This window comes from Astyanax mexicanus, chromosome 22 (assembly GCF_023375975.1).
Source record: "Astyanax mexicanus isolate ESR-SI-001 chromosome 22, AstMex3_surface, whole genome shotgun sequence".
Classification (NCBI taxonomy): Eukaryota; Metazoa; Chordata; class Actinopteri; order Characiformes; family Acestrorhamphidae; genus Astyanax; species Astyanax mexicanus.
Window position 1 is genome coordinate 487,124 of NC_064429.1, and position 25,604 is coordinate 512,727.

At 37.8% G+C, this 25,604-nt stretch overlaps 1 protein-coding gene and 1 long non-coding RNA gene across 2 annotated transcripts; one reads left to right on the plus strand and one right to left on the minus strand.

Moving 5' to 3' along the window:
- Window positions 1-1,739: 1,739 nt before the first annotated feature.
- LOC125786850 (uncharacterized) lies at window positions 1,740-3,661 on the plus strand. The gene is given in 2 exon segments (XM_049470468.1): window positions 1,740-2,255; window positions 2,258-3,661. Coding segments are annotated over 2 exon segments (1,842 nt in total). The 5' UTR covers window positions 1,740-1,780; the 3' UTR covers window positions 3,625-3,661.
- Window positions 3,662-11,722: 8,061 nt separating this feature from the next.
- LOC125786858 (uncharacterized) lies at window positions 11,723-12,575 on the minus strand. The gene is made up of 3 exons (XR_007428853.1): window positions 12,426-12,575; window positions 12,260-12,346; window positions 11,723-11,914 (listed from the first exon to the last, which is right to left on the minus strand). It is a non-coding gene; the product is annotated as an uncharacterized LOC125786858 (long non-coding RNA).
- Window positions 12,576-25,604: the final 13,029 nt, after the last annotated feature.

Below are 25,604 nucleotides of genomic sequence, written 5' to 3' on the forward strand. Positions count from 1 at the left end.
CAATTGGTAGACGGACGCTTTAGCATTGGTCTTCCCCTGAAAGCGGTGGATGCCAAGTTTCCGAACAATTGCAAGATAGCTGTGCAAAGGGCAGAGCACCTGCGAAGGAAGTTCATGAAAAATGAGCAGTTCTGTCAGGATTACGTCAAGTTCATGAGTGACATGCTTGAGAAGGGCTATGCAGAGAAAATTCCCAAAGACGAGCTCGACAACAAGGAAGATGAAGCAAGGATGTGGTACATCCCACATCATGGGGTCTACCACCCAACCAAGGCAAAAGTGGCTGCACCCAAGGCGTAATGTTGCAGTTGGTGACATTGTGCTGCTGATTGATGATTCTGCTCCCAGAAGTTCCTGGATCATGGGTCGAGTCATCGAGACCCTCCAGGACATTAAGGGGAGAGTTCGTCAAGTCCGACTGAAGACCAGCGTGAATCTTCTCCTGAGACCAGTCACTAAGCTGTGTCTCTTACTTGAAGCGGATATGTAGCATATTGCTTGTTGCATGAGACAGTGGTAAAGACTGATCTCCAACGGTGAGTCATGTGCTTGAACCTCTGACTCCATGTTGTTCCAGTTTATGAAGACATATTGGACATTAATAGAGAAATTCCCTTTTTGAAAAAAAAGAGAAAGAAAGGAAAAGGATAATTGTACAATATTTGGTTGTTTAAAACTGTTTATTTAAGAAATTGTTTACTGCTATTAAGTGTTAAGGAATTATATGGTTTATTGTAATTGTTTGTTTATTTACAAGACAATTAGGGGCCGGATGTGTAAGGGCCAGTATTAGTATAACAGTAACGGCATTAGAAATGTGTGTTACCACTAGGCACCTGTAGGTGGCAGTAGTGAGTTAGATTCTGATAATTACAGTGTTTTTGAAGGTCGTTAACAATTAGGCTCGTGCAGGAGAAAAAACAAGACAAGCAGAAAAAAGCAGAAGGAGCCTCACCTTTTCTGACTGCAGTTTCAGGATTTAGGAATAAGGAACATGAATATAAGTACCTAGTTTTCTGTTTATAAGCATTTTAATCATTTTGTTCAGGTTTCTTGTGTATTATTTTTTAAATAAATAAATCTTTGGTTTGGAAACCCAAAACACGAGTTGGAAAGTGAGTCAAGAACCGCATGGATCTACAATGACAATAATGATGAAAATGAAAAAGCTAGCAAATCCACAAAGACGATGGAAGTAGAATTAGCAAACACAATATGAAACGAATATGAAATTAAAACAGGCATCTCGCAAAGTGCAATTTGTTCCAACTGGTGACACAATCAGAATGAGTCTTCCACTAAATGTCATACAGAGGAAAGCTCAGTGCGGCGATGATGACGGTGACAATATTTGGATGTATAGCATTTCTGACAGATATAAGAACAGACCTAAAAGCAAGCAATTTGAAGAAATGTGTTTGGCAAGGTTTGCATCAGAATATAGAATATTGTCTAAATCGGAACATTCATCCAGTGACAGCATCAAACTTTTGAAAGGATCAGGATTTGCCAAGAAAAGGTCACGAACAGAAGCTGCTGTGATTCGATATGCCCGTTTCTCACCAACAAAAAATCCAGAGAAATATCATGAAAGCATTTTAGAGTTGTTTTTGCCTCAAATCACAACTAAAACCATCCACTTTCCAGACATATCAAGAGTTTTATGAAACTGGGTCTGTGAAATATTCTGATAATGTCTCAGTGAAAGTCACAGTAGACACAAATATGGCCATGTTTGAAAAAGAGAGTGACTCCATAGACAAAGCTCAGGAAGACCTAGATGCACATGGTCCAATGGAAGATGCGTGGGCACAACTTTGTCATCATACCTGACCTTTTTCCCAAGGAAATCTATTCATTACAGGATAATTCTCATAACATGCCAAAGGAAGAAGCCATGGCTCTACTACGTTCAATGAATGAGACACAGTCCCAGATATTTTATAAAATCCGACACTGGTGTTTACAAAAGGCACGTGGTGATACTCCAGAACCCTTTCATGTGTTTATATCAGGCCCTGGAGGTGTAGGGAAATCTATGCTGATTAAAGCAATACATTATGAAGCACATCGTATCCTATCTCGCTTATCAAATAATCCTGATGACACACGTGTGTTACTGACAGCTCCAACTGGTGTAAGTGCTTATAACATTAATGCTGCAACAATACATACTTCTTTAGCTATTGGTACAGATGTAAAGCTACCATATCAACCACTGGGAGATGAGAAAATTAATTCTCTGAGAACAAAGTTGGGAACCTGGATATATTAATTATTGATGAAATTTCAATGGTTGATCACAAACTCCTTGCATATGTTCATGGCAGACTGAGGCAGATCAAACAAACTGGAGATTATTCACCTTTTGGAAAGGTTTCTATCATCGCAGTTGGAGACTTTTATCAGCTCAATCCAGTTAAGGGTAAAGCTTTATATGCTGATCATGTGGGAATGAATCTGTGGCAAGACCATTTTGCTTTGGCTGAGTTGACTCAGATAATGAGACAGAAAGATGTGGAATTCGCACAGTTGCTCAATCGATTAAGGAAACGACAGAAGTCTCATCCATTGCTGGAAAAAGATATAAGTATGCTGAAACAGTGTGAAACTGGTGAAGAACACATGACTTCCAATTTGCATATTTATGCCACAAATAATGAAGTTGATGACCACAATAGAGAAATGCCTCACAAGACATACAAAGATACTATAGTTATTCGAGCACAAGATTATGAGAGAGACCCGAAAACTGGACACTTTCAAAAAGTAAAGGGCCACCACAGCAATGTTTGCAAGACATGTCTTTCACGATCACTTCACATTGCAGTTAATGCAAGAGTCATGCTCCTTAAAAACATTGATGTTTCAGATGGACTTGTGAATGGTGCTTTTGGTACAGTTAGTGATATACATTTTAATCCTGGAGAAGATTTCCCATCAAAAGTATATGTGACATTTGACAATGAAAGAGCTGGTAGAGGCTTACGAGCAAAACGGCCATCCTTAAACCCAGGACTGGAAAAGGCTACACCAATTGAACCAGAAGAAGAGAGAGTCACAAGACGTGGTGGCATACGACGACAATTTCCCCTGAAATTATCTTGGGCTTGCACTATTCACAAAGTACAAGGTCTAACTGTGGATAAAGCTGTTGTGTCACTTAAAAAGATATTTGCACCTGGACAAGCATATGTGGCATTAAGTCGTGTGACTTCTCTGGAAGGTCTCATTATAGAAGATTTCAAGGAAACAGCTATTTATGCAAAACCTGATATAGAAAGTTTCATGCAAACTATGCCCGCATTTGTGGAGCCACTTAGAGAAACACATCGGTCATCATTATCATGTAAAGCACTTCTGCACAATGTTCAAGGGTTGTCATGTCACCTGGAAGACATAAAACAAGACAAAAGGTATATGGAAGCTGATATTATTTGCATGACAGAAACATGGATACAGTCAAGTCATACTGAAAATGATCTACAAATAAGTGGATTTTCATTCTGCAACAGCCCAAGGTCTGTTTCATATGACAAAAGTGAGGAACTCTTTGCTAAGTTGCAAGAAAAAGAACATGGTGGTGTTGGTGTGTATTACAAAACACAGATTTACCCTGTATGAACACAGAGTGCATGCAGTTTACTATTCCCCACCTGAACTCAACAGCTGCGGTTGTGTATATGTAACCGGTGGGCCTCGTCAAAACCAGGAAGTGGAAAGATTCCAAATGGAATAAACAATAGATCCTCTGTTGATGTATTTTACTAACCTGTTTTCTTTCTCCTGCAGACAAAACGAGGGAACAGCTGTAACTGAGAATAAGGACTTCTTTTGTGTTTCTTCTGTATCAGCCAAACCTGCTGGTTTCAACAGCGCAACCTACAGTTTGGAGGGAAAAGCACAAACTTCACTGGTCATAAACACAGTAGTAATAAAATCTGCTCACAAACAATTATGTTCCTTTGTGTTTTCTTTATGTGATGCCAACTCAGTTTGTGTCATAACACGAATGTCTAATTTGTAAATATATACTGCAGATTACCAAACATACATGTGTAAAAAGAAAACCTGGGGAAATTAATTTACAAGATATAAACATGGTTCCAAGTAAATGTTTAAACATGAGTATCGTTTACATATTTTATATGAAAGGCCAATGTCTAAGCATTATAGACGACTGGCATCTCCAAAGTCCTTTGCGGTGACGCAGGGTCTCCCCGAACTAATACACATAAAACTAAACAGCATCACTGGATAGAAGAAACATTAGACACCACTGTGACATGCATGTTTCCTTTGGGAATTAGCTCTAAGGGGCCTTTCCAGGCCCTTTTATGATTCAATTATTGATAACCCTTTACAATAACGGTCCATTAATCAAAAGTACTCACGACAGTAATAAACATTACTAAATGTTCAGTAATCTCTTAATTAATTAGTTCTTGAATTTATTAAAGACATTTTCAGCACTACAAAATGTTTAACTAATGTCAAATAATTTTATAATTACCAGTATGCACAACATTCTTAAACGTTAGTCAATGGGTAAGTAAATGTCTTGGTTAATCATTAACTAAAGATGGCCAAAAAACCTTTGGACCTAATGGACCTATTGTTTTACATATTATTTTACATTTAATAATAATTAGTAACTGTATATTAAAGTTCTTTTTTATTTTTAAAGAATAAAATAAGTTTGTTTGTAACATTAAGTCTTAACATTGTTAATGTTTATAGTTACTAATAAATAATTAAGGCAATTATTTAAACATTAAAACACTCCAACTGCATTATTAATTTTTTTTTCCCCTCATCAATCAGGCTCATTCAATCATAAGTTGAAGTGGGTGTATTAGAGCAGGAAACACAAAGATGTGCAAAGCAGATATAGACTTACTTCTCCATCCTCCACATTAACACTCTAGGCTGAGACCTGTGCTCATGGCCCATGGTGTTGATGTAGAGTTTATTTTTAATGCAGTTGTTTGTGTTTTTTTTGCTGTAAATTCTGTCTATAGAATACTGTTGGTAACTAAGCAGGAACTAAGCAGTAACTATGTAATAGTGCTGTTTTAATACCTAAAACTTCTACCAGGAAGTACTGAGTAATTACTCAGTAGATAGTACTGAACTAATAACTATAGTAGTTCACTATTAACTCCACATTAATTACTGAGACTTACATATCCTCTGATGAACTACTTACTAATTATATTTCCTTTAAGGACTATTCACTATTTACTGCTCAAATCAACATTAACTACTCAGCTGAAAACAATTACATGCCACCTGGGAAATATGTACTGAACAATTATGTAAATTATTTGATGATGATATTAAAGGCGTATTTGAATGAAGCCATTGACATCATTTGTAGTAGTAGTAACCTTAATTGCCCTATTATCCTTATTATCTTCCAAATATTATCAGCATTTAGTAAAATATGACATTGTTTTTTTGAAAGAAAAAATATTATATTAAATAGATATATACGTAAAATAAAGGAATACAATACAAATAGAATATACAAAATAGATAAAGACAAATACCCCCAAATATGAAAAATTAATAGAAAGAGTAGAACGCTTGCAGCAACATGAAGTCCAGAGTGCAAGTGTGCTATAGCAGCATGATATGGATTAGAGCAGTAGAAGATAAAGTGTCTCAGTGCGGGTAAAGTGACAGTGTTTGTTATCAGTAATTTGTCCTTTTGTGTCAGTACAGTGTGTTGTTAGGTGGAGTTTAAGAGTCTTACAGCTATAGTCTTTATAGTAATTAGATTCACTGTCTTTCACTTCATTACACTGTTACATGATCTGCAGTAATTATTCAGTAATTATTCATTTGTTAACATGTTTCTCACTTTATAACTTTACAATAAGGGTCACATAATGTAATGATTTAGCTTTATAAATGCTTAAAGCTCACCTTCCGTCGTTTTTTCTTTCATTTTAAAATGTCTAGTTGTGGTCTCTAGTATGAATGAATGACATGTGAGCCGTTTTTGTAAAAAAAAAGTGCTCAGGTGTCTCTGTATAACTCTTTTTTAATGGACTGTTTTAGGGGTGTGTCCAAAATGACCGGATTCCAGCTTTGCTCATGAATATTCATACATGCAAACAGCATGCAAATATCTCTCCTCTGATTGGCTAGGAGCACTGCGACGCCCCTCCGCCGCTCTGCCGCTCACTGCCTCCCACCTCCTAACTGATGAGCGGTGATGTTGCGTCGCTTCAGCTCCGCCTCTGGGAGTTTCTCGAGCCAAGGTGGGCTGGTCTGTGAGTTTCTGCCTACGTTTTTCGGAGGGGGGGAGGGGGGATTTCTTTGCTTAGCTCCTGCAGACAATGGGGGCTGCAAAACAGTTTAATGTGCAGGTGTACACAATCACCTCGGAGAGACCTACTGTATTCCACAAAAAACAAGAAAAATCGGATTTTCGCGGAAGGTGACCTTTAATAATGCTTGAGTAATATTTATTACATTTTTATTATGCTCTTCTAAGGGAAATGTGATGTATACTTTACAATAAAGGTCAAATAAATGCATAATCAAGCATTATATATGCTTAAGTATGGCTTGAGTAATATTTATTAACTATTATTGTGCACTTCTAAGGGATATGTGCAGTCTATAATAAGGGGCACACGCAATATTAATTTATTATTAAAATGACTAACTAACTCATTCAAACATAATGTAATAATAATATATATATATTTTTTTTTCTCTTCAAGTTGTCTTCAAGATTGTCAGCAATAAATTGTCACTGAATCATCAGTAAAGACTCACGCCGTTATTCTAATGGGAATGCTACAGAAACTCTTATATAGATATATTTGGAAGTATTTCATCAGTAATAAAGAGGGAATTGTTCATGACTTTAATTTAGGGTCCACAAACATGATGTATTACTCATGAAGTATCAGTAATAAATGCTTAACCTATAATGCATGTACAATCCTTTTCAGTCATGTTTAAATAACTTATTAATTATAACAAATACACTGGTTAAAATAACATAATGCACTCATATATAAAAACAAGTTAATGGATGTGCTATTTTACCTTTTACCAATGTAAAAGCCTCAGATGTCTTGTTGCTTTTACAAATAAATATGACATAAAAATAAAACAATAAAGAGAATTGAACTCTGCAGCCAACTTATCTTCTTGGAATTAGCAGTAAGTCATCTACAGGTATATATTAGTAATAGAAGTGGCAGCATTCTGGAGAAGATGACAGGATGGACATGCAGGTGTCTGTGTTGTATACTCAAAAATATTAGTGTATTTTTGTATGTATGATTTCAAATGTTATCATTCTATAAAATATGAAAGGATGAAACCATAACAAAAACATTAAAAAACAAAGCATGTGCATTAAGAAGGCAGATGTTTTACAGAATTATATGAGGAAGGGAATGTGGGATGTCAAATGAAAACCACATGCTTAATTAGCATATTAATTACTGGTATATTCATATAGTGTACAAAGCCTTCATTACCCTCATATTCATTAGTTCATGCACACATTAGTTAATGGAGAGGAATTTAACCTTGCCGTTATTAATAAGTTTGTTCCTACTCAATTCTTCCATACTTCCTTATGAGTTAATCCTTAATGAATCCCTTAATTAATGCCATGACTTGTACCCTTATTATAAAGTGTTACCGAAATGAATAATTCAAGCATTAAAAACAATCTATATTGTTGAAATATATTGGCCGATATTAAAAAAAAAAATTTTGTCTTGTTCATGACAGTAAATGTAAATAGATCTACCAGGTTACTTCAGGATGAGTCACTGACACAAAACACGCTAGAAGAATGAGGGTGAAGAATGTGGCATTTTATTTTCGTTCCACCTCAGTATAAAATACAACAAAATAACATTCCTTCTAGAACCATAGTGAAACAAAGAACAATATAGACAATGTGCAAATGTGGAATTATTTTGCAAAAAAGGAAAAAAAAAACACTACAATAAATACAGCACACATTAAAAAATGTAGCATCCAGGAAAGTGGAGTATGTACTCACAGTGCATGGTCAGTATAAGTTACGACGACATACCATGCTACATACATACGAACATGAGAACATCATTTACTGAGTTAGAGAATATACAGTACTTCTAATACATTGGCAGCTGGCATATTGCTAATAGAAACAGTCTTTCTATGCATGCATGTAGGTATATAATGATGGGGAGTGGGAAGGGGCAGTTGGGGTCACTAATAAGATTTCTTTGGGTAAGATATAAACTCCAACCCCGTAGGAGACGGTTATCTGTTACAAGGGGTTTAAACTCGACAAGGATCCAGTGGAATGGCTTAATGGTGAATTTCACTGCTTGGTGCGGGTGTCCAGCAAGCAGGCAAGCTCCTTGGGTTTAGTCAGCTGTGAGAGGAAAGGCAGAGATTGAGCACAAGGGGAAGAAATGTTCAGGCAGCATGTGGAGTCAAAAATTTAAATGTTTCATTTATGGCTAGTTTTTAGAGTGAGGTGCATCTGGGCTTGTGTGCGGTTTCTTGGCTCCGCAGCGGTTTGGCCTGTCCCCAACTGCTGGAGTGTTCAGAACCTTGAGAGCGCTGGTCGGTCGGTAGGGGACAGATTCCCTGCACAATTATAAAACACCATTTTTACTTGTTCAGTGCGAAAAAAGTAATAACTTCATATAGTTTAAAAGTTTAGTTTTGGTCTTTCAATATTAAGTCTTGCTGTGCTGTATGTCCAACCATTTAGTGCTGAATAGATAAAAAAAAAAATCAGAACCTACCCGTTCTGTGCTGTTGTTGCTGTTAAATTGTGATAATTATCCTGGTAGTGTCACACTTATTTATAGAAAATATTCATTTAGACAGTACATTTGAACAGTAATTATACACACTATTTTAATGACAAGTGATAGATAAACAAGTGTTAGATTAACAAATCAATAAACAAATGTAACACAACACTTTAGAACAAAATAATACTGACATCATTGTACTTCTCTTTGGCCATTTAGTCCTTTTTCAGAGGTCATCTTTTATCTGTCTTCATTTATTGGCAGTTTGGAGCTTTCAGCACATGCTGGACAATAATAATTCCGATCTTTTCCCTCATACTCATTAAATTCATCCTTTGACATGGCCACGCAAGTTATGTGGTTCCATCGCTCACATGTACTGCAACATATCTGTATATCATAAAATCACATGATGAGCTGTTGTTAATATTAGATTGTACATGACCCAACATTGCTGTACAATATGTGCCACTAGGTGTTCTTACCCAAAAGACATCTTTTTTTCGGCTTGTATATGCTGCGCACCACTGACAAGCATTTACAAGATCCTCTGAAACAAAGTGCACAATATGTTAAGTTCTCACAAAACATACATGTACTTTTGGTACTTAAAAAGTCCCCCAAAAATCCTTAATCTGACTGCCATATGGCCATAAGAAAGAGAAGTACACGAAAAATTGTTTGGACATAAGGTTGATGTAAATTGAAATTGTGTAATGAACCTACATAAGTTGTTGATGTTAACCTTCAAAATGGCACAAAGTTTAACATCTAAACACTTTTAGTATAGAGTATAATTACCTGAAGCAGATATAATTTCGGATGCCATTGTCCTTCTGAGCTGATCAACTCTCTCATCAACTACAATGTGAGATGGTAAGCGAGGGTAGAAGTTTATGAGCTGCTTGGCCATCTGTGTAGAAATAGACACACTTATTGCCATGCCCAAATCAGTGTTGTAGTTGCATGCTTCAAATATGGATATAGCTCCAAATATATTGCCATTAGGGTGTACACTGGGTCCAAACCCAGGGTGGGTTGCATTAAAAAAGGGCATACAGTATAAAATTATCAAATCTGATTAAAACTCCAATTTACATACCAGATTTGGAACAACCCAATTTTGAACAGTGTGTTACTGTTCGGCCAATGAAAGGGAAGGAAATAGGAATTAAAATTTAAAGGCAGAGAGAAGGGAGGAAGGGTATGAAGAAGTTGTGGCAGGTGGCAAGGGACAGCATGTTTAGACAATATGGTATGTATTGTCACTGGAAAAAAAAGTAGGGAGATTGTGAGAGGCAAGCAAAGGTTCAGATGCTGAAAGTTGAAGGAAGACTGTGGTGTGAAATTTAGGAAAGTAGTAAGACAGATGCTGGGGTGTGGTGAAGGGGTACTAGATAACAGGACAGTGACTGAATCTGCCAGAAAGTCAAGTGGTGCAAGACAGAGGCTAGGAAAAAATGACATATTGACAGATTGAGAAACTACACAGAAAGTCACACATGTGGCCCAACACAAACAGCAAAATTGATAAGAAATATACATAGTAAAATGAATGAGGAGTTATATATTATGGAATATAAAAAAACTTAGTGGAGTAACTAAGCTGGATAGGATATACATCAGGCTAGGTCAATAAAGGATGAATGTGCTAACAAATGTGCATATTGGAAAGGTGAAAGTACTGTAAGAAAATTATTAATAAAGGATATGAGTGAAAGAAAAGCTGGTTTAGGTAGAATTACTTAATTTTGATGTGCCTCAGTTTAGCAAAGAAAGTGAGAGCTTATAAAATGCTGTAAAGAACAGTGAAAACATGATGGCCAATTGGAGGCTTGAATGTTTGGAGATGGTAGTGGAGTTTTTAAATAAGCTATATACATTAATTTTGGAGTGTGTTTGGATTGAAAGGGGATGTGCATAGTACTACTATAACTAGAGGCATATATTTGATAAACCATAGAATCAAGATGTGGAAAACAGTACATGTCATGCAGCAGTATGGTTCTATGGTAGTGAATCATTTCAAGGGTTTGAGCCAGAGAGAAAAGAAAAATGTCCACAATGGTAGTGTGGCTTGGTGTATGGCCTGGAAAATAAGACTGAAAGAGATAAATATGTATCTCATTGAAAGTGATGGGGATTGACCATATTAAACACATTTAAAACATATAAAACAGGCAAAAAATGAACACAATTAGTTTTGCATATGGCCCACTGACCCAGCTGTTACTGTATTTACTCTAAATAACAGACATTTCATACAAACTACTCACCTCCATAACAAAAACTCCACAGCTGTGTGTGTCTTTTTGAACAGTGTGATCAATAGTTTGTGGCTTCCATTCCACTTCTGCCCATTTCTTATCTTTGTGTTTACGCACGTCCAAGAAATTTCTAGAAATATGAAAATATTAATAAGAAGTTTTGCTTTGTTTGAAATGAGTGTCTCTCACCTGAAACATTTTGCAGCTTCCTCTGATCTTGTCAACTCGTTCTTAGCCATTGGATCCAGCAAAAAAACTGACTGAGAGTCCTTATGTATATACTTGAAACAGAAAAGTTAAATCATGTTGTTGCAGTAATGTTTTTAAAAATCACACTCAAAAGTCACACTCAAGTAAATGAGTTATGTTCACATCACATACCAGAAGAATCCAGTGATTTTCCTCATGGTGTATGAAGCCAATTGCGGCACCATAACGATCCAATTGCTGTACAAATACAGTTCCAAGTAAATATAGTTGCCTAATCAATCATTACAATTACGCATCTACATACTTACAGTTCTCATCAGATGCGTTTGAAGGTAGTCATTGTTCCTCTGCATAATTGCTGCAGTCAAATAATAGTCCAACTGTAGTATTTGGTTGTTCGGGTCCATCTCCTTCTTCATAGTTCTTATGTGAAAAGCTATGGTCTAAAGTGAAACACAAAATAGTTAATAACGAGAAATGTAGCATATAAACGTGAATAGATAGCAAATTCTGTACCTCTCCAGTAAGCCAAACGTAGGGCTTGAGACTCTGAAAATCTGGCAACCTTAAAAAACACCTTCCATTTTTGTCCAGTATGGATACAACTGTTTCAGTTGGCTTTTTGTCCCACAATTCTTGGACCTGGAGATGACAAATTAAGTCTTTATCCAGTATTCAGGATAGTTTATAACGATACACTAAAAAACGTCTTTAACATCATCTATTTAAAGAAGAGTTATTCACTAATGCTTAAAACATTGCTGCAAACAAGCACTAACTAAATGGGCAAAAAGGTATTTGTTAAACATAACATTTCACAGTAACTTTGATAAATTAATAACCCGTTTTAAAAGAGTGTTCTTATATTTATGGGCTTTTGTGTGATGGTGTTATAAAAGCATAAATAAAATAACTACAGCAATTTCCATCCTTGTAGATGATGTCTGGAAAAGTTGTGTCAACCAATAAAAATGACATCCGTTTTACCTTAGCCAGAGTGTCTACTGTAAGCACAGAGGATGCATCAGAACTCTCCATAAATTGGTCATTCGGTATTATGTCCAATGTCTTTGCCTATTAAGAAAACAAAAAGCTTAACATTTTGTTCTTGTAAATATAATATGTCAAAAGTAAAAATCTCCTGTGCACCTACATCACTTTTGTGTTGGTTCGAAGCGGTGACAGTTGGTGATTTGGTATTGGTTTCTGACTCCTGTTACAAGAACAAAATCACATGAAGTTCATGTTTACCTGCAAAATTCAACCATTAAATTCTTACTCACCTCAATCTGGTCTTTGGGTGAAATAAATTGACAGGAAGACATTTCTTTATGCACAGTTGTACATTTTCCACTTGAAATAGGCGAGATTGTGGTTTCTTTTGTTGGGCCTTTACGGCCAGAACGTTTTCTCTCTGCCTTCTTCAATGTGGCTGTTTTATTCTTTATGGCTTCCAGCCCAATAGAGAGCCGGACTGCCAAAATGTGGCAGCATTGTGGAGAAGAATTGCACGTGCAGTGCTCTGTTGGGTGTACAGATGTCAAATATTTTTGACCCATCCATCCTAAGACAATAAATGACTGGGTCCGGGGCTCATGGACGACCCTGTTTTCACATAGGAGGAGCTTTGCCAATGACATTTTGGATGTCATGAGTTCCTCCTCCAGTTCTTCCACTTTTTGGGGGCTCATGTTTGACATATCATTTTTGTATATGTTCACAATGTCTTTCATGGATAAAACATCAGGTGGGAAAGTAGTTTGTTTTGGGTCCTTGGCAATTTTTGTGTTTTTGAGGTGGTATGTTCCACGCTCACAGCGCCCCCTCAGTATTTCATTAAGGTGAAACGTTTGTAGTTGGTAGAGTGTTACCAGCATTTTGTCTGGTCTGACTTGTTGCCAGTCCACCAATCTTTTCAATGTGCTGTTAAAGCTTTCTGAAGGATTATTTGTAATTGAGGACTGTTTTAGACCAAGTTTTTTTAGTGCAAATGTACAAGATTTTTTCAAAGGCACTTCTAGGTTTCTCCTGAAATATTCCCAAAATTGAGAACTCCAATTTCTAGAATGCTCAGCAAGAATCTGATCCCATTCTTCTTCTTCTTCTTCACATTCCAGGAGATCCCTGATGTTATCCATGTGCTTATGCACGTCATCCCTTCCTCCTGATAGCTCCTTAACTTTAAATTTAACATTTTGTAGGATGTGGTTCCAGCAATTCACCCTTGGCATTGTTGGAAAAATATGAGAAATAGCTTTCTCGATTGCTGCCTCTCGATCAGTGCAAATAATGAAATGTTCAGAACTCAATTCTGGAAACACCTTCAAGATTGTCCTAAAGCACTCTTCATGGACCGTTTCAGTCTTTGATTGATGGATCATGAAGGCCAGCGGAATAACTGGGCATTCTTCAAAGGCCTCGTGCCGGAACAAGAGAGGAGACACATAGAAGTCTCCCAGATCAAATGTTGTGTCATAATGGAGGACATGAGGAGCACTGCTTTCTGCATTAGCCACCATTACCTGCAATTCTTTCCTCATATCCGGCAAAGCTGCCACAATGAAGAGCTCAGGGTACACTCTCATGTCTATCACAAACCCTTTGAGGTAATTACACAGTACATAGCTGGCAATTAGGTCATTGGGATGGAGAAGGTCTTGCAGCCGTGCACGTTTGATTGTACTGGATACTTGAGCTTTGTCCCTTGGTTGATGGGTATCCCTATATGCTTGGCTTCCAGGTGGAATCTGGCTTGCCATTCGATAATATACCTTGGCAGGTGCTTCTTCCTTTTGCTCTCTTATGTTATGCAGAACTGAAGGTGCAGTTCTTATAAAAGGCCGGTCTGTATGGATGGCATTCCTATGGGGTTTGGGAATGTAGGCATCCTCATCTCCCAAGTAATGGATTAGAAAATACGGACAGTCTTGTCTGCAAAGTTCATATGAACGTCTTTTATAGACTTTTTCTTGATTTTGGACCTTGAAATATCGTACTTTCAAAACACCCCGAGGATCAGTGATTGTGTTTGTTCCTAAACTTTTCCATACGATGTGGTCTGCTCTCCAGTCTTGTTTTTCATAGTTTTCCTTGAAAGAAAAAATGTAAACCTCACCAGATTTTGGGTTTATGGCTGGGTGTGTATTGACATGGTGCTTTTCCACATTCAATAATATGCTTACAGCTTCCTCTGTTGATAAAGATCGCTGGATTTTTGAATACAACTTTAACTTTTCCCCTGTTGTGTCATAAAGAGATTCAACTGAAATGGTATCTTCACTGTCTTCTACTTGATAATGTGCAGGGTCCTGGCTATTGTCTCTGCACAAAACAGAAGGTGGTGACACAGAGAAGAGTTGAGGGGTTTCAGGTGGTGACAGATGTTGGGCATCAGCAGGCTGTTTGTTGTCTTGGGGTATCGGGGTAGGTGCTGCAGGTGGTGACACAGAAGGGAGTTGAGGGGGTACAGGTAGCCATTCCTGCGAATGAAGTGCTGCTTCATGTTCTTCTTGAGGCTGCACTGGCACGTATCGCCATTTGTCGAAAATTTGACGTCTTCTATTGGCTGTATTTGCATAACCACATTTGGCTACAATTTTAGCCCATACTCCATCTGAAGATGTGTAGCTCTCTTTAAAGAGGTTTTTTGGATCTACACCCAAAGCCTCTATGGCTTTTTTATGTCCAGTTTACTTGGTGGGACAATTTTGAGTGGCATATTTTCCGTTTTGTGCTTGTGAGCTAAAAAAAAACAGCAAAACATCCATCATTGAGAGAACATAAATAGGTACATGATAAAAGTAACACACACTGTGGCAGGTGCACACACACACACTCATGCGGAGGCAGCCACACACATACACTGGCTGACAGGCACACGTGTACACACAGGCAGGCAGGCACACTTATTTTTTTCTCTACTCTAAACAAATATCACTCTGAACATATATATATATTTGTATATTATTGGTTCAGAGTGATATTTGTCTAGAAACAAAGAAGCATATAAAGGACAAATTATATGTACAAAATATATGTATGTACACATATTATGGCAAGCCAAACAGGAAATATATAATAAAAGCTGATATATATATAATGAAAGTCGATATATATATATATATAATGAAAGCTGATATATATATAATGAAAGTCGATATATATATATAATGAAAGCTGATATATATATAATGAAAGCTGATATATATATATAATGAAAGCTGATATATATATATAATGAAAGCTGATATATATATAATGAAAGCTGATATATATATATAATGAAAGCTGATATATATATATAATGAAAGCTGATATATATATATAATAAAAGTGATATATATATATAATGAAAGCTGATATATATATATATATATAATGAACTCTGATATATATATATATAATGAAAGCTGATATATATATAATAAAAGTGATATATATATATATATATATATATATAATGAAAGCTGATATATATATATAATGAAAGCTGATATATATATATATATATATATAATAAAAGCGATATATATATATATATATATATATAATGAAAGCTGATATATATATATATATATATATATATATATATATATATATATAATAAAAGCGATATATATATATATATATATATAATGAAAGCTGATATATACACTACCGTTCAAAAGTTTGGGGTCACATTGAAACGTCCTTATTTTTGAAGGAAAAGCACTGTACTTTTCAATGAAGATAACTTTAAACTAGTCCTAACTTTAAACAAATACACTCTGTACATTGCTAATGTGGTAAATGACTATTCTAGCTGTAAATGTCTGGTTTTGGTGCAATATCTACATAGGTGTATAGAGGCCCATTTCCAGTGTTCTAATGGTACAATGTGTTTGCTCATTGGCTCAGAAGGCTAATTGATGATTAGAAAACCCTTGTGCAATCATGTTCACACAGCTGAAAACAGTCTAACTCATTACAGAAGCTACAAAACTGACCTTCCTTTGAGCAGATTGAGTTTCTGGAGCATCACATTTGTGGGGTCAATTAAACGCTCAAAATGGCCAGAAAAAGAGAACTTTCATCTGAAACTCGACAGTCTATTCTTGTTCTTAGAAATGAAGGCTATTCCATGCGAGAAATTGCTAAGAAAATGAAGATTTCCTACAACGGTGTGTACTACTCCCTTCAGAGGACGGCACAAACAGGCTCTAACCAGAGTAGAAAAAGAAGTGGGAGGCCGTGTTGCACAACTAAGCAAGAAGATAAGTACATTAGAGTCTCTAGTTTGAGAAACAGATGCCTCACAGGTTCCCAACTGGCATCTTCATTAAATAGTACCCGCAAAACACCAGTGTCAACATCTACAGTGAAGAGGCGGCTGCGGGATTTTGGGCTTCAGGGCAGAGTGGCAAAGAAAAAGCCATATCTGAGACTGGCTAATAAAAGAAAAAGATTAAGATGGGCAAAAAGAACACAGACATTGGACAGAGGAAGACTGGAAAAAAGTGTTGTGGACGGATGAATCCAAGTTTGAGGTGTTTGGATCACAAAGAAGAACGTTTGTGAGACGCAGAACAAATAAAAAGATGCTGGAAGAATGCCTGACGCCATCTGTTAAGCATGGTGGAGGTAATGTGATGGTCTGGGGTTGCTTTGGTGCTGGTAAGGTGGGAGATTTGTACAGGGTAAAAGGGATTCTGAATAAGGAAGGCTATCACTCCATTTTGCAACGCCATGCCATACCCAGTGGACAGCGCCTGATCGGAGCCAATTTCGTCCTACAACAGGACAATGACCCTAAACACACCTCCAAATTGTGCAAGAACTATTTACAGCAGAAGCAGGCAGCTGGTATTCTATTGGTAATGGAGTGGCCAGCGCAGTCACCAGATCTGAACCCCATTGAGCTGTTGTAGGAGCAGCTTGACCGTATGGTACGCCAGAAGTGCCCATCCAACCAATCCAACTTGTGGGAGCTGCTTCTAGAAGCGTGGGGTGCAATTTCTCCAGCTTACCTCAACAAATTAACAGCTAGAATGCCAAAGGTGTGCAATGCTGTAATTGCTGCAAATGGAGGATTCTTTGATGAAAGCAAAGTTTGATGTAAAAACAATGTTATTTCAAATACAAATCATTATTTCTAACCTTGTCAATGTCTTGACTCTATTTTCTATTCATTTCACAACGTATGGTGGTGAATAAGTGTGACTTTTCATGGAAAACACAGAATTGTTTGAGTGACCCCAAACTTTTGAACGGTAGTGTATATATAATGAAAGCTGATATATATATAATAAAAGCTGATATATATATATATAATGGAAGCTGATATATATATAATGAAAGCTGATATATATATAATGGAAGCTGATATATATATAATAAAAGCTGATATATATATAATGAAAGCGATATATATATATATATATATATATATATATATATATATATATATATATATATATATAATGAAAGCTGATATATATATAATGGAAGCTGATATATATGTAATAAAAGTGATATATATATAATGAAAGCTGATATATATATAATGAAAGCTGATATATATATATATATATATATATATAATAAAAGCGATATATATATATATAATGAAAGCTGATATATATATATATAATAAAAGCGATATATATATATATATATATAATGAAAGCTGATATATATATAATGAAAGCTGATATATATATAATGGAAGCTGATATATATATATAATGAAAGCTGATATATATATAATGAAAGCTGATATATATATATATATATATATATATATATATATATAATGAACGCTGGTAAACCGTCCCCGGCTCGGGGAAAGCAGCTCGCGGGCCGGAGCTTGTTTGCCCCCTTCGCCCCCTGACACTTTAAAGCCAGTCCGAGGCCGGTCGCGCCGCTCCTCCGTGGAGAGAATGAGCCGCGCTGCCTGCCGGTGGTCGGCCTCCCCTGCGCGAGGAGCTGCGGCTGAACCACAACGCCACCTTCAGTCATATATATATATGTATATATATATATATATATATATATACATATATATAACATAAATACATACACAATATATATACAGATGCAGATTTCAGTTTTTCATCAGGACTTGGCACACTGCCAAAAGTACCAATTGGTCTTATATATAATATTCTAATTTTCTGTTACACTGACTTTTTTGTTTCATTTGCTGTAAGCCATAATTATCAATAGTAAAATAAATAAACGCTTAAAGTAGATCACTCTGTGTGTTGTAGTGGATTAACCAGAGGATTTCTTCATTGCTTGGACACAAACACACACTACCCCCACTTTACGGCCTATAAGGAAACTTCGAACCCAGAACACTCTAAAAAAACCTTGGAGTAATCTTTTTTTCAAACAACCTTAAATTTCAAAATGACATTTACTGACTATTTCTTCACTCAGCCTTGCTCAAGAGCCCTAAATGCGAGTTTAGGGTAAAATTCTGTTTACATTCCTCCAAGTCATAAACCTCGGAGTTAATGTAAACATTTGGAACATTTGCAACACCATCACTAGGACGGGACTGCGGACTTAAGAGAGTGTCAAAACTTAATTAATGCCTTGGAAATTGTTAATTCACCAAATGTTGTACCAATTTAGGGGTTTGTGCCTAGTTATTTCTGCAATCACTTAGAAATAAGATTAATGAAATTAAGAGAAATGTTCTAAGCTTGGGATTCCATTTTCAACATTGCAGGCTCAAATTCTGTGGGGTGCAGAAAGAACTCCTTCCCCCACCGTCGTAAATTCAGACAGGCAAGGACCAAGCCTTATCTGAACACTCAGCAGAGGGGAGGAATTTCTCACTAAGAAGATTTTGCTTAAAATACATCTATATTGACTATATAAAAAAAATGTGTTTTATAGAATGTTTACTAGATAATGGTATATGTGTCTGGTATATGGTATATGTGTTTGGATGTGTCCTGATTCAATTTTTCTACACATTCAAGTCTGAATCAACAAGGTTTAACTAGCATTTGATAATTTAGCTTTATTTGGTTATCAGTGGTTTAACCAGGTATTATCTTTTAAGTGATTTAATTGGGTTTAAATAATAACATGACTCTTGATCTCTTTCTGACAGAGTATCATCCATCGTTGTATTTCCTAAGATTATCTTGAGTATTACAAAACTGTTTGTGGGCAAAATATATATATATTACATTTATTGTGATTCAATTGTAAGATTGTTTCCTGAATTTATCCTCACAAACTGGTATGCTGAAGAATGTATTTTGATCCACTGTTTAGTTGAGTTTTCTTTTGGTTTGGTCTATTAGAAAAATAGACCACTAGCTGAAGCATGTTGACCATGTGAGGAGGGGGGGTTTATGGCCCTTTGTGAATCCCCACCAAAGTTTGAAATTGCTCCTAGACCAATCAAAACACAGACATTTGGGCCACAGGGCCAATCATAGCTCAGGGGCCAAACAGGCCACAGAGACTAATAGTTAAACTGGGCAGACACAGTTCAAGTTGCCAGTTTAGAGTTTCCAGTAGAGTTCGGAGTTCAGGTCAGAGCAGTTGGAGGAGAAGCAGTTAGAGAAGGAGTGGGAGAAGGAGTTGGAGAAGATGAGTTGAGGAAAACAGTTAGAGGAGAGAGGTTAGGGAGCCCAGAGATGGAGAAAGGATAGACTGTTAGTTTAGTCATCTTAAGTTAGTTTTCTTAGACTAGTGCATTTAATCTTCAAGTATATTAATATTAGCTATCCTAGTTAAAATATCTAAGGTTATTTTACAATCTACGAAGCCAAGCATTATTCCATCTAAGTTTAGCTAAAGTACAGCTGAAAAAGAGATCCGCCAGATCCAACCCAGAAACCTGCGGTCCGGAGGCCACCAGCAAGCCACCTGAGAGCGAAGGGATTTCCTTGTGGGTTCTAATGGGGCTCCGTGCTGACACAGGAAGTCAATCCACCCTGCAGACAGGCTCACGTGATCCTTTTTCGGGGTGAAGCATCAGACGACCAACCCAGGCGGACGTCACCAAGGCCCACTTCAACACCTCAGAGTAAGGCAGAGCTGGGTTTAATCTTTCGGCAGATGGTGTCTGTTGGTCATGATTTGGTCGGGTCTTTAATAGAGCGTCTTTAGTATAGATGACTCATTTTGAGTTGCTTGGTTGGAAATAAGAACTGGTTTCGTAGACTTAAAATGCCTTAGACCCTTATTTAGAAATATTCACTTAATAGTTCTATTAATCTTTATTCCTTTCATATCAGCATTATAACGTGTTTGTTCTTTTATTTCTCATTTATTATTCTACACTATGATTTGATATATAATGGCTACATTATGACTTTTTAATGAATTATTTACTCATATCTGTGTGATTTAATAAATACTTTTATTTTACAAAACCTGTCATTTCAGTGTGTTTTTCTGGATAACTTGGTTATGAAAATTTCTGTCACCTGTAGAAACCACACCCTGAGATGTCTTGTGTTATTAATTAATTTGATTAATTAATTAATTAATTAATTAATCTAATTAAATTAATTTAATAACTGGCGCCCAATTAAAAAATATTTCAACATCTCAATTAGCACCAGGTATTAAACCACTGAGCCGCTACATAATTTGGCGCCCAACGTGGGGCAGGATTATTATTGGCTCTCCGCCGCGAGACCAGAATATACACATTTCATAACCAGTTCCAGAAAATAGCGCTGTAAGTTGCAGAATAAAGTGTATTTTGTTTTTATTGCTAAATGCGTTAGCTGCTGGCTAGCTGGCCTAGCTGGAGTTAACTGCATAAACCCAGCGTGTTAGAAACACAAGCACAGGTTCTACACGTGCTTTTGTTTACAATTCAGGACTGGCCAGTCCCCTGTGTGTGTGCGTGTCACGCGCACGGTCCCCTGTGTGTCTGTATAACGTGTACAGTTGTGTGTGTGGTACGTGAGCGCTCTTGAAAACATTACTCTTATTTGTAAAATAAGCTTGGTTGACACACCGCCGTGTGTGGGTAACCTTAAACCCGGGTGTATATACGTGTATATACGTGTGTACTTACATAAAGTTCGAACTGTTTCCGGTAAAATAGACATATTTTGCCAGTGTTGATCTGATAAGGCCTTCGCGCAGGTCTGAGTCGCGGATCTCCGGCTCATTGACTCCGCGCTCCAGTTAAAACTGCCGGTTTTTGCGCGAAATCCGTAAAATCCTGCAGTACTGGACACTTCCACGTGCGTAAAAGAGTAGCTAACTTTTACGTAACACCACCCTGAGTGGCAGGAAGTTTATTGTGTGCATGATTAAACTAACCACGCCAGGATGTAAATCCTCTTTGCTCATCTTGTGAAGTGTGTTGCTGCTGTGTTAAACTTTCGGACAGCCGAGTCCTTCTCCTCTGCTATTCACAGTCGACTGAGTCAGTCAAATCTGCTGACCAGGTCCCAGACCCAAGGGGCGGTCCTTAACGTGGCATCATCAGTGGGCGTGACCACTCCCACCAGTCGGCCTCTGCCACCATCTGGTGGACAGCCTGACTATTTACACTCAAACTCAAAGGGTGTTTTACTACCCCTCACCACTAGGGGGGGGTACACTGCCACATCGCCATCTGGTGTTTGATTTGGGTAACTGCATACAGTGCAGAAAGGTGCATTTCATTTGTTTGACCACCAGAGGGAGCCACTTAGCCACATAGCTGTGTCGCCACCTGGTGTTGTACTTGTGTAATTGCTATCATCCTGTAGAGTGCATTTAGAGTTTCTGTCGCCAGAGGGTGCCAATTTCAAACAAACTTTTTGTTAAGTTAATAAAGGGAATTTGCATTGTGGTTGGGTTAAATGGTTTGTAAATAAGTAAACAAATAACTGCATTAATTTAATCGGTTTATATTAAATAGTTAAATTTAAGTTTCAGGTCTGCTCTCTCAAACATTACTCTTTATGTTACATTGAACCAAGCTAAATAGCTATCCCCATTGAGTAACTAATCACAACATAAAATAATTAACTGGTCATTTTAATCAATTTGATTAAGTAAAGTTAATTAAATTTTTGTTAATTAATTATTTTCAATTTAATTCAACCATCTTCAAATAAATTAAGATTAATTATTGATCGATTAAGATCAATTATTAATAACTAATTGAAATTAATTAATTAATTAACCATTAAAAAAAAAAAAAAAAACGTATCCAGTTATCAGTTACTCAACCATATACCCAGCACACCTGTGCTTAATACATAGTTAAATTCTCCCATCCTGTACATAGTTAATAACTATACCCATATTTAGACCTGCTGCATATAGTGGCCTACAGTTACTAAACTGTTCACTAGCACCACTGACAACAAATCTAACTATTCTTTCAAAATTAATCTACTAATTGTAACCTTAGGTCGCCCCCTTTTAACAGATTTTCTTCTTAGAAAAGGCACAATGCTAATTAACTCGTACATAAAATAAACTTGTTTGTCACCAAAATTGTTTGATTCCACGTGCCTTACGTAAATCAAAATGTGTGCCACCGAAAAAGCTCTTTTAGAGCTTACAGCTGGTCTACCCCCAGGACTTACCGTCCCAGTCCAACAAATGGACAGTGGGGGTCTCCATGCACTAATTGCCAAAAGCCTCAATGAGTGTGTATCTAAAATCCTTGAGGGCAAGCAACAAGTGGATCCGATTTCCCTAATACTGTGGAAACAACTGCTGTTGTCACAGGATCAACTTGCTGCTTCCTCCAAAACCATTCAAAATCTCCAAGCAGAGATTGTGACTTTAAATGATAGAGTTGCAGACCTAGAGAACAAAACTGTACAGTCTGAAATGAACCAAAGAGACCTCAAAACCGAAGTGCAGCTGCTTCAAAAGGAAGCCAACATAGCTACCCAACTGGCAGCTCAGTCACAGGAAAAACTAAAACATGCTATTGCAAGACAGGTTGAGCTACAAACTGAATTAGCACATGCTAAGAATGCAGTCAAATTAACTCGAGACCAAACAGAGTTAACATTTGAGCTGATGATGGAGGGAGACTCCCCCATCAATCCAGCTGGTAAATCAGGAACCCCTGGGGTTCCGGATCCTAAGCAACAACCATCCACAAATACAATCCCTCTAGTCTCCCTTAAAGGTGCTGAAACGCCAGTAGAACCAAGGTTCACTCAGCGTTCCCAGCCACATGGGACCTCTGTGCAACCTCAAGCACCCTCTGATAGAGATTTGGACAAAATTGCGCGTAACATCCCACGCTTTGAACCAGAACCGGACGGTTCTAATGATGTCCACCAGTATCTTCGCGACATTGACTTCTTCTTACGCCGTTTCCCCAAGGCCACGGTAAATGATAAAATCTACCTCATTAAGGTGTCCTCTAGTCGGGAAGTTGGACGTTTCATTGAGCGCCAACCACCCCAGGTTAAGAGAGATTATCCTGCTCTTTGCAAGGCTTTGGAGAATGAGTTCTCCAACCACCTTGTTCAAACCGGCCTTGCTGCAGCTCTTGCAATTAAGCAGAGACGCCAGGAAACACCCCTACAGTACTATCACCACCTCAGGCTAGCTTATTTCGGCTATAGAAATGAGCCTGGAATGGAGGAAGAGGAAGTTTTCAAAACATTGTTCGTGAGAAACCTCCATCCCTCCACCAGTCGCTCTTTTGGAGTCGCAGCCTGCCCTCGTACGCTAACAAGCCGGCAGCTGCGTGATTTGGCTCTCAGAGGATTTGCTAAGTTCCAACAAAACATTAATAAAAAATCAGAGTCAAATGACATCCTGATAATTAATGAGCAGTCCTCCCACGTCAAGCAAAAAGGGGCACACAAGGCTCCAATGCCACCTAAGACCCAGTTAAACCACAAAAACCAGAGAGTGTTCCACTCTTGGCGTCGCTCGTCCCTACATTGGGCCCAGCAAAGTGACCAAAAGCCCTCCTATCGAAGGAAAGGTAGGATAAAACGCAGTTGGAATGGCAAACACTCACAGCACCATGCTCGAGCACAGAGCTCCAGCAAACTTCAATCTCCGCTCAGGAGAAAGAGCCCAAAGCACCACAAACGTTGGTGTCCACCTAAAGGGCACAAGCATGAGACATATCCAACTAACCTGAGCACTAAAGACGGCAGTCTGCTCAGACAATTTCGTGACGAAATACGCAAGCAGGACAATGCTGAATCTGAATTCTTGCCAATTGTCCAAGCTCCAGATCAACCTGCTTGGGGGGGTGCGAAATCCATCCACCCCAATGCAGCCTTGGTTGTACAGCCAGACGCTGAAAACAACCACACTGAGGAAGCTTCTTCCCTCAGCCTGGAGGATCCACCACCTAAACAATTCTTGGGTTTCTTAACCAAGAAAGGTTCAACACCAAAATTCTACCTAGCCACCTGGCTGGAAGATGTGTTCGGGTATGAAGCTCTTTTGGACACGGGGTCAGACATTTCTTTAATGTCAAATTCACTTTTTGACCAGGTGAGGGCGACAGCCCACCGAAACAACAAAGAGATACCTCTGAAAAAGTGTGCTCTTCACCTTCAACCATATTCGCACACTGGTATCACTCTGCATTCTGCAGCCCTGGTGCACGTTGCCATCGGTCCAATGAGCCTCACCCATCCAATTCACATTTCTCCATTGGAGAACGTCCCATTGCTCTTTGGCAATGACCTCCTTGACCGGTTCAAACCATTGATTGACTTTCAGCATCGTAGAATCTGGGCACAGGTTTGCGAACCCCTGCCCTGTCCTAAGGCACAGGATAGAGTTCAATGCTATCATGTTGCTAGCAACATTGAGCCACACAAGCTCATTGAACCTTCAAATTCCACGGGAATCAATGAGAAGCTCACTGTCAGGGTTCTGAAACCACCATCCTCAGAATCCCCTACCATGATTCTAAAACAAAACACCTGTTCATGGGCATTGACTCCCTCTACGGCTGTAGATGAGTACAACCCAAAAGCTGGAAAGTCATTCACTCTTAACACAATGGTCAACGGTGAAATCTTTGTTCCATGGGCTGACAAGTCAGCTGTTCACAGACCACCTGCAGGTTCCTTGCCACGGACTAACTGTGATCCTCTGTTCGTGCACCAAAAGGATTGTTCTCTTCTTGTTCCTGCACCAGTGGTTCCAGACAAACACAGTCCTTTGGATTCTTATGAATGTAAAAACATTCCCACCATCTACACAGATGGATGTGCTTTTCGGAATGCTCAGATCAAATGGAAAGTTAACATGACAATTGGTGCATGTGGCAACACTTCTTTCAGAACACTGGCATTTCAACCTGATCCACTTGCGACTTACTGTGCGTCTTTCAGGATGCTCAAGGGCCTGTTTGTTTATGCCCCAGATACAC